General features: G+C 43.0%; 1 protein-coding gene across 1 annotated transcript; it reads right to left on the reverse strand.

The window, feature by feature from the left end:
* Positions 1 to 3,250: 3,250 nt before the first annotated feature.
* LOC118592369 (peptidyl-prolyl cis-trans isomerase A-like) lies at positions 3,251 to 4,020 on the reverse strand. The gene has a single exon (XM_036201250.1). The coding sequence runs from the start codon at positions 3,736 to 3,738 to the stop codon at positions 3,415 to 3,417; it is 324 nt and encodes a 107-aa protein (XP_036057143.1). The 5' UTR covers positions 3,739 to 4,020; the 3' UTR covers positions 3,251 to 3,414.
* Between the last annotated feature and the right edge of the window lie 6,722 nt (positions 4,021 to 10,742).

Raw genomic sequence — 10,742 nt, forward strand, 5'->3', positions numbered from 1 at the left:
AAAACAAAGAGAGATGTCCTCTAGTCTTTTAGCCTATGGATACATCATTTTGGCCAAGGCTGTCTATATTTCTTATTTTTTAAGTACCTCCTCCCTGATTCTTTGGCAGTCAGAATTAACTCAATTGAAATTTTGGCAAACTCTCAGTCAGACATTTGTTCTTTTTAATGTCATATCATAGCCATCTCTAGATAATTGTTTTCCTATACCAATTGGTATCTAGCTTTTAATGTAATTGGATCTTTGCATAGCCAAAAGCCACTTCATGCAAATTAAAACAATGACTCCACTCAATAAACTCAGATTGATAACCACAGTCATTCTGAGAGGCAGTGAAGCTAATCGAGGCTCCATCTTCATAATTTTCTTTTTAGACACCAACAGCTGGAACAAGTGGCACCAAGGAGAGAGTAATAGTTGGCCACTTAATCTAACCCTTGCCATTTATGATGGTAATAACACAAATAGCAAACCAATGAACCACTGCTCCCCAGGAGCTGATCAATTACCACGTTAGGATACATTCACTTCCTGCTCCTTGAGTCTCCATCACTATCACATCCAGCCCTCCTCTTTTCCTCTCTGAACCGTCACAACATCTCCTTCACCTCTGTGCTGGCTGGTTTTGTGTATCAACCTGACACAAGCTAGAGTCATCAGAGAGGAAGGAGCCTCACTTGAGGAAATGCCTCCATGAGATCCAGCTGTACGTCATTAATAGGAGAGTGTCCAGCCCACGTTGGGTGTTGCCATCCCTGGGCTGGTAGTCCTGGGTTCTATTAGAAAGCAGGCTGAGTAAGCCATGTGAAGCAAGCCAATAAACAACACTCCTCCATGACTTCTGCATCAGCTCCTGCCTCCAGATTCCTTTTCTACTTGAGTTTCTGTCCTGACTTCCTTTGGTGATGAGCAACAATGTGGAAGGATGAGCTGGATAAACCCTTTTGTCCCCAACTTGCTTTTTGGTCATGGTGTTTTGTTGCAGCAATAGAAATCCTAACTAAGACAACATATTTTATCCTCTCTTTCTCTGTTCCTCCTCAATATATCCTTCATGTCAGCCATTATAATTAGTTTACTAGTACAAAAACGAAGCCATGGGATGTCTAGACTCTTCACTGTAGTAAGAATGATGGTTAGTTTCTGCCATGGTACCTATGATTCTTAGGAATTCAGGCTCAAGTGTACCAATTCCAGTTTATTTACCTTGTGTTGAGGTTGTTTCATGGAGTTCAGATCACTGCCAGACTCTGCTCTCTGCAGTGGTGAATTTCTCTTTTGAACTGGACTGCTGTCTTCTGTCACTGCCCCACTGATCAGGACCACCATAGTCCATTGTAGCAAGATTTCCAGTCGTAACCATCTTGTCCCTTTGTGGATGTTGTATGGTCTCATGGATGGCCTCACAGAATCTTAGTTTGGGAAGATTTTGGTGTGAATGGGCTACGTATGCACATATAGAGGCCAGAGGTCAACCTCTTATGTTGTATCTCAGATGCTTTTCACAAGATCTCCCGCAGGGATCTGGTATTTGCCAATCCCCTCAAGCTGGAGGCCAGGCAGTCAGATCCACCTATCTCTGCCCTCCAATGTTGAGATTACAAATAGCTGGCACCTCATCCAGCTTTTTCAGACCAGTACTGGGCATCGAACTAAGGTCCTCAGGCTTGTACAGCAAACACTTTACCAACCCTGAACCACAGAAGTTTTTGTTCAAAAGTTAATTGTACCTTTTCTTATGTCAAGATATGCCTCTTAGATAATTCTGGCTCTGAACTGATTTTCTATGTTCATTGCTTTCTGAAAATGATTTCTTTTAACTGTCATTACATGTATTTATTAGATTTGTGTGTGTATGTGATGGGGAGGTGGCTTGCACATGCCATGGCACATGTGTTGGAGTCAATTCTCTCCTTCCGTCACATGGGATCTGGGGATTGAACCGGTGTCATCAGACATGGTGACAGGAGCCTTTATGCACTGAGCTATCCATCCCACCAGTCCTCTGTGTTCATCTATTCATAAAAATTTCCACCCAGCAGGCATGCTATTACACCCACATAATTGGATTTGTATAAAATTCCAACTCACTATGAGCACACCTACATCTCAAGCTTCACATCTCTGCTTAGAAAATGGCTTTCCTGACAGCCCCCTTTAATAATGGCATTGCTATTTTGTAGGAGGCCTTACAGGTCTTTCTGTGGGTGAAGCACTGAGATCAGGACCTTCTCTGACTTTAACCAGACCCAAATGAATGAGACCACTCAACTAACTGATTCTTGGGGTTTTTGTTTGTTTGTTTTTGTTTTTTTTCCTGTGGTAGATTTCTAAAAGAAGTAGGAAAACTCTTTGTGGTATATTTGTTAGAGACTCTTTGCAGGGGATGCTGAAACAGCATCTGCAGACCACTGTCTCACACACCAAGAAATTCCTACAGGTCCTACCAATCATTTGTAAGACAAGATTGTCAAACTCAGTTGAGCCCTTTCATCGTGTGTAAAGCTACTTCTGGAAGATTTTATTCAGGCATCCAAGATACAGCAATCTCAGAGATAGAAATCTCCCCTGAAGAGACAGAAGAAACCCTCAGGAGTAGAATGCTGGGGGCTCTGATAGCAGGACACTTGACATCTTTGATTATGACAGTGGACCTTTCCAGAGGCCCTTCATATGGGGAGGTATTGCCATGTGTATGCTGTCAAGTCCTCTGGATTTATGAGATTTCTACTCTGCAGAAGTCCAAGCTGAAACAGACTGGGAGCTGATATGAGCTATTAGGAGGTTCCAGAATCTCTGAGAGAGTCAGGGAGTCAGTCATATTTGGAAGCTATCTAGCTGAGCACAGTGAAGCCCGCTGTGAGTACTTGTTTTGAGATTGTTTATGCAGAGATTAAGAAAGGTTTAGTGGCTGGGGAGATCGTCCAGTGATTAAGAGCATAGTGTTCTTGAAGAGGGCCCTAGTTTGGCTCCCAGTACACATGACCCATGCAGGGTGGCTGACAACTGCCTATAACTCCAGGTCCAGGGCATATGGATCAGATGCTCTCTTCTGTCCTCCACAGGCATTAACTCATGCATACAAACCCACACTTAGACACACACACACACACACACACACACACACACACACACACAATTAAAAATAGAAACAACAAAAAGAAAGGTTTGGGTTTTTCTTCACCTTAGAGTTTCTTTTATTTTATTTTTTCTTTTCTTACTTAGATTTTATTCATTATCACAAACTTAACTCTGCAATCCAGCAATCTAGCTAGACTTGGAAAAGAATGAAGAGAATCTGGAACCCGAAGAACTTCAGTGAGAGCAGAGATTACAGGGTATTGTAAGCAGATAGGGTGGGAGTGCTCTCCTGAGCTACAGAAGGAATGGTTTTGTGGGTAAGAAGCCTGCATGTCAAAAGAATAAGAGTTGTCCACAGCTGGAAGTGGTGATCTTCTTGCTGGTCTTGCCATTCCTGGACCCAAAATGCTCCATGGCTTCCATGATGTTCATGCCTTCTTTCACCTTTCCAGAGACCACATGTTTGCCATCCAGCCACTCAGACTTGGCGGTGCAGATAAAACACTGGGAAGCATTTGTGTTTGGTCCAGCATTTGCCGTGGACAAGATGTCCGGACCTGTGTGCTTCAGGACGAAGTCCTCATCCTCAAATGTCTCTCTGTAGATGCATATGCTGCCAGTGCCATTATGGCGTGTGAAGTCACCACAATGGCACATGAATCCTGGAATAATTCTATGAAAGGGGGAACCCTTATATCCAAGTTCTTTCTCTCCAGTGCTCAGAGCACGGAAGTTTTCTGCTGTCTATGGAACTTTGTCTGCAAATAACTCAAAGGTACCTGATTGGTTTAATAAAGATCTGAGTGGCCAATAGCTAGGCAGGAGAGAATAGGCAGGACTTTCAGGGAGAGAGGAACTCAGGGTTAGAATCTGGTGTGGCAGAAGATACCAGCAAGACATGGAGGAAGTTGGACATACAGAATAGAGAGGTAAAAAGCCATGTGACAGAATGTAGATTAATAAAAACAGGTTAATTTAAGTTACAGGAGCAAGTTGGAAACAAGCCTAAGCTAAAGACCAAGGTTACATACATAATAATAAGTCTCCATGTCATTATTTGGGGACTGACAGTCCAAAGAGAGTCCGATAAGGTCCAACTATAGACCCACCTCCTTTTGCCTATCAAGTATGCCGCCACCACCTGTCTATCAGCCCTCTTTCTTATACATCTTGTGACTTCTTGCCCAGAGGTGGCACTGCCCTTAATGGGCTGGGCCCTCCCACATCAAATCAAACATTAATCAAGAAAATACCCTATAGATGTGCCTACAGGCCAATGCGATGGAAACATTTCCCCAATAGAGGTTCTCCTCTTCCCAGATCCCCCTAGCTTGTGTCAAGTTGACAGCCTGGCCAGTACACTAGGAAAAAAAGATGAAAAGAGGTGTTACAGGCAGGAATCCCGGAGACCCAGAGCTCTATATGCACATGCTAGACATATGAACACCAAGAAAGCATAGATTGCCTGCAGGGAGAAGAGGCTAGAAAATATCCAAGGCCAACTCCAGAAGGTGCAGAGGATCATGAGAATTGTTCCAGCAGGAAGTGCTTCATTAACATATACTACAAAGACCAAATCTTCCATGTAAGAAACAAAGCAGGGTAAGAAGAAGGCAGAAAGACCAGTTAGGAGGCTTTTTAATGGTGCCTGCTGCTTAGTGTGTCCTCCATGTACACTGGATGCTGTTCCATTCTCTTTACACACATTATTTCACTTAATCCTCACTGTGATGTGTTAAAAGCTCTTGTGCACCTGAGTTGACAGGAGAAAACCAAAGCACAGGAGACCTCAATTTGGGGAGGCCAACCAGATGAGTACCAAGCAATGGATTAAAACTAGGCATCTGGCTTCTCAGTCTACATATTTTTCTATTCTCTTTTTCTGGAACCAGTCAAAGATATGTTGTGGGGCATAACAGAGCAGTAGTAACAGGAGAAAGGGAATGAAACTAACTGCACTTTTAAGGTGCTTGTAGTTAAGGCAAGAGATAAGATAACAGGTTAGTTTCCAAGGACCAGGGAAGGGAATTAGAACCCGTGACAGAGAGAGCAGCAGCATCACATCCTTTGATGCTTTCTAACTGTGCAGAGTGAGAGACATCCTTGTTCAGTTTCTAGAAATGCTTTCCTGGACTGCCAGCCTTGCCCTCCTTCCTCTCCCTCATGAGCAGTGTCAGCCCTTTGCTGGATCACTGTCTGTTCTAAAGAAAGTACTTGGTACAGATCTTCACACAGTAGTGCCACCAAGTTCTTTAGTACTGTGTGGCTCTCATGAAACAAGAGGCTTTATGCTGTGCTGAAGGAATTAGTGAAAATTAAAAGAATATGATGGACACAGCTCAAGAGACACTCAGCACTTCACAACACTTGCTGCTCTCGTAAGGAACTAGAATTTGGTTCCTAGAATCCATGTCAGACAGGTCAGAACTACCTGTAACTCTAGCTCCAGGGGATCTGATACGCTTTGGCCTCTGAGGGCACACTTCCTGAGAGGTTGGTTTTTATACCACACCCCCTTTCAGAGTCCAAAGGTGATGGTCTCCATTTCTACAGATAGAAAGTTTGAGGTTCAGAAAAGTTAGATGCCTTGACCAAAGAAACCCACCTTACAGAGGCAGAGAGAGCTAAGAGATAAGCTCAGGTCTACCGGTGCCCAAAGCCATGGGCACGTCTAGATCAGCTTCATCTGAAACCTCAGAGTACAAATGACACAAGAAAACCCTCTGTCTGGGTCAGGGGCTACAGAGGCCATGCTTTCACACACACACACACACACACACACACACACACACACACACACACACAAGTTTAAGAGCATGATGTAAAGAGGTTTCATGGACCCCATAAAGATCCTGCTTGCTTAATTAAGCAAGGTAGTCCCCCACCTCCCCAGATAAATCTCCACAGAGGAAGAGGTCAGCAGATTGGGCTGGTCTTCCAGGGACTCAATAGCTGTGGGCTGGATTAGAGCAGCTCTCTAAGTCTTCCCACAGAGCACAAAGGCCATAAGGGAACAGAGAACCCTGAGAACAGCCACTAGCTCCCCCACAGCATCCAGGTCTTCTTTCAGAAGTGCTGTCCAAAGGATTTATCCCTGCCCCCACTCCCACCTTTACACCTACTTGTTCCCATTTAAATAGAGGCATAATTTTAAAATGCTCAAGAGTTTGAGTAAACAATAGCTCACAGATTTGGAAGTACAAAACCGGAAGAGGCCTGGGGCTCCCACAGGGAAGCCCAGGGGACAAGCTCCTGTAAGGACTCTGGTTGGTTGCAGTCCGAAAGCAGTCTTACTCTGTTCATCCCAATACAGAGTCCTGAGGTTGCTAAGTGTATGTCAGATGGCTACCTCAGACTGGTTGAGCTTAGTCTGGTTTTTCTCTACCATAAGCATTTACAAATCATAAGCCCAAATGATGTTTTGATCATGTTTTCTGTCTTAGCAAGCTTATTTACAAGGTCGAACTGGCTTTGTTAGCTAGGGAAATTTTCAGGTCTGGTCTCCATTTCAATTTGTTTAAGCAAGAGAGCAGAGAGCTGTGGGGTTTTTTGTTTTCTGTTGTTGCTGGGTTTGTTGTTGTTGTTGTTGTTGTGTTCTTGTATTGACAATTGCCAACACTAAAAGCCAGAAACAGTGGCAAGTCGGTACTGAGGTTACCTCAGAGCCAGCAAAAAAAGAAGCCTGAGAACTTGTCAGTGAAGATTGCAGATGGTGACAGGTCAGTCCACTTTAAAAAAAAAAAAAAATACTCATGCCAGGAACTCAGGTTGGCAGAAGTCAAGTCAGCATGCAAGACTCAAGATCAGCCAACGGAGGCATCCTGCCCTTTGTCCCGAAGGCAAAATGACAAGAACAAACACAGTGTCCGAACAGGATGGAAGGAGGACGCTAGCTGAAAACACAAAGGGACTCAAAGAGAATGCCCTTCCTTCAAAGTCCGGAGATCCGGCAGCCCATCTGTATATGCAGACAAGTTTCCTTTAAGGTACATAGTCCTGGAACCTGTCCAGCCTCAGAGACGAAGTTAACCTTTGAGGTTGTGTAATCTGGCAGGGGAGAGGCTGGGTAAGAAGAGTGCATTTCATGTTTGATAGGACTCATGTATTTGTCAGTAGATTCCATGGGGGAGAGAGAAAAGGCGAGGGGGTAGTGAAGGGAAAGCGAGGGAGCAAAGGAACAGGAAGAAGTGGGGAGTACAAGGATGAGGAAAAAGTTTAGCAGCATTGATTAACCTAAACTAACTGGTTCTTGGCTCACCATTTCATGCAGCACAGCAAAACGGACTGAGTTATCTGTTAGACATGAAGCTCCCTGAGGAGCTTTGTGTTTCTTCATGGTGTGAACTCCCCAACTCACCAAAGTCCCTGGTATTAGAAAATGCCCAATAATCAGTGAAGATATGGGTGAATGAGTCTTGCTTGATGAACACAAATGATGTATATGTTGACCACTGTCCAGTTTGCGTGAGGCAATATACATTTTGCTATAATTTGCACAGCCATGAAAAAGGGGGGGGGGGATGATGGTGGCAAGGTCATAGCAGAGGACTTGATTTTGTTTCATCCGACCAGTGTGTGATGGGCCTCCACACATGTGGTAGTTATGTACTCACCCCATAGCTAGACAGCAAGCACAGAAAATCATATCTGATGTGAAGGCATTATGGGGCAGCAGTATTTCTGAAGGGCAGTAATAGGCAGTGTGAGAGGTGATAGGACTGTGGGTTAGGACTAGATTTCTTTCAGTGAGATGGATGTGTGTTAAATACATGCATACACTGTGTGCCCATAATTCAATGTGGATGCTGAGGATCTGAACTCATGCTTGTATAACAAGCATTTTATGAACTGAGCCAACTCTCCAGCCCACTGAATATTTTAAGTGTTAAGCAACTAGGATTTGGCTAATAATTGGTCCATAGAAAGAATTAGAGGCTCAAGGGGAAATCAGCGTAGAAGTATAATTAGATGAGCCCGGTGGATGTTGTTGGGCACAGGCTGCTGAAGGGTCCCCAGGCATGGAGATGCAGGCAGGTAGACAAATATAAGATCCACCCTATGGAAGAGACTAGGTTCTTACTATGTTCATCAGGAAATCCAACTCTCATCCTCTTCCTTCCAGCCCTTAAGACCTCACTATGCTCAAGTCTCCACCATATCAAAGGGAAACAAACAGACCAGTCAAGAAATAAGCACACTTCCCTCTTTGCAGGCAAGTGTTACCATTTTAATTATCTCCACTTTGATCCCCACCCCCAACTTGTGTACATGCCACAGATGTGTCTTTCTCCACTCATGAGATAGCTTTCAGTGAGGACAGGCATTCTCGCTGTTGTTGCTAAGTCTGAACAGCACACTTCTGTATGCATCCTCTTCCCAGCAGCCAACCCCAGTGACCACTTCCTCTTCCTTGACTCCTCCCTCTCATGAGTTTCTCTGTAGCCTTTACTTTCTGTTATATTCCTTCTCTACCTATTTCATACTACAATAATATTGACCCTACTGGCTTTGGAGGGTGATCTTTTCTTGTGATGTGTTCCCCTTTCTGAGATGTAATTAATTCTCTTGGGTTTCAGACACAAATGAAAATGACACAGGGCCCAGATCTACTTCACAGATCTTTTTATCAAGTCTCCAGTCTTGTGTCATACACCTGTTTCCTGGACATCCCCTCTGGGCTATCCCAGAGCGCGTCTACCACACTGATGCTCATAGGAGCAGTTTTGATCTAACTATGAAACTGTCAAGGGTCAAACTACACATAGCAAAACTTCCTAAAGACAGCAAGGAGGCTTCAGAATCACCTATCACAGGCCAGAAAGATGGCAGAAAGGCTAAAGGCACTTGCAGCCAAGCCTGACCACGTGACCTGAGCTCCATCCCCACCTCCTACATGATACAAGGGGAGAGCCCACTTCTACAAGTTATCCTCTGACTTCCACAGTGCATTCATAAATACATACATACATACATACATACATACATACATACATACATAAATATATAAATACATAAATAAATAAATGCAATTTAAAAAGAAAGAAAAAAATTACTTGCCATGGGTAAATTCCAACACTGAAATAATTATCTGAAGAAGATATTAGGCTTTAAGTTAAGGTAAAATACGTCTGAAAATGGCAAAACTAAAAAGATAAAAAAAAATATTATTACTTGCAACTTGATGAAAAATCAAAATAATCTGATAAAAGTTTAGATGTCTAAAATCTGATGCTGTAAATTTGACACCATAAAAGCAGTTATATAACTTCAAAAGAGATCTAGCATGGAAAAAGGTTAAACTGCAGATATCCGAAAGACAAAGAAAAGGAAGTTGACATATCAAGTCTTCACTGTAAAATGCACATGAGAACGATTCTGTCCTGGTGCGAATAGTATTGGTACAATAAAAATCCAAGAAGCAAGCATTTAAATCTGCCATATAGAAAATGGAAGAAAATGTAAATGGTGTAATGGAGGGGTTCTCCCAGAACAAATCTTTGCCACAGTCTATCAGTGTTTGATACGCCATATGATGATGGAGTCTTTGTGTGCAATAAGAAAAGGATCAGAGACACAATATATAGGGAGCTCAAACTAATGAAGCCAAAATGCCCTACTCTCCCCCAAAGTAACCCAAATCCTGATTTCTGTATCACACTCATTTTATAGCCCTCACATTCTTAGTTTTCTTTTTCTCTCTTTTGCCATGACAAAACCCCACAGACTGGATTAATTACAAACAACAGAAATTTGTTTGGCTGTGGTTTGAAAGGCTGGTGCATTAGGTACTTTGCACTGTTATAAAATAGCTGACAAAAAGCAACTTAAGGAAAGGAGGATGCTCTAGCTCATTTCTGTTGCTGTGATAAAATATCTTAATTAAAAAAGAAAAAAACTAGGGAAAAAAGCGTTTACTTTAGCTCTCATTTCCAGGTTACAGTCTTTAATTGGTGGCAGAATCTTGAAGCAGCTAGTCACATCACATCCCATCAAGAGCAGAAAGAAAGAAATACGTGGATGCTTGCTTGCTTGTGCTCAGCTTAAATTTTGTACTCTTACATATGTCAGGATCTTCTTCCTAGGGAATGGTACCACCCACAGTGGGATAGGCCTTCTACTATCAATTAATTTAATACCCACAAATATACCCACAGGCCAACCCAGTATAGACAACACCTCACTGAGACTATCTTCCAAGGTGACTCTAAGTTGTGTTAACCAAGATAACCATTATAGAGGGTTTATTGTGGCTCATAGTTCCAGGGTATTGTCTATCATGGCAGAGAAGGCATGGTATCAGGAGTGTGAGGCAGCTGTTCACATTGTATCAGCAGTAAAGCAGAAGGCAGTGGTTGTTCATGCTCAGCTTGCTTTCCTATTTTGATTCATCCCAGAACCTCAATCCAGGGGATTCTAGTGCTATGTTTGGGGGAGAGGGGGGGTGTCTTTCCACCTCCATTAACACAATGCCTTGACTTTATTTTAGGCATGCCTGGAGCTTTTTCTCCTAGGTCATTCCAGACCCTTCCAAGCTGACAGTTAGTATTAACCATCACAGCTGGGAAGACTTACTTTCAACTGAATCATAACATGGTGAAAAGCAGCGTATGGTGAGAAAGTATGTTCATGCATGTTCACATGCTCATGAAAGGGAGACGGAG

This window comes from Onychomys torridus, chromosome 10 (assembly GCF_903995425.1).
Source record: "Onychomys torridus chromosome 10, mOncTor1.1, whole genome shotgun sequence".
NCBI lineage: Eukaryota > Metazoa > Chordata > Mammalia > Rodentia > Cricetidae > Onychomys > Onychomys torridus.

What these genes read in the sequence shown, in the direction of transcription:
- LOC118592369 (XM_036201250.1), bottom strand. Translation starts at nt 3,738, where the DNA reads ATGTGCCATTGTGGTGACTTCACACGCCATAATGGCACTGGCAGCATA.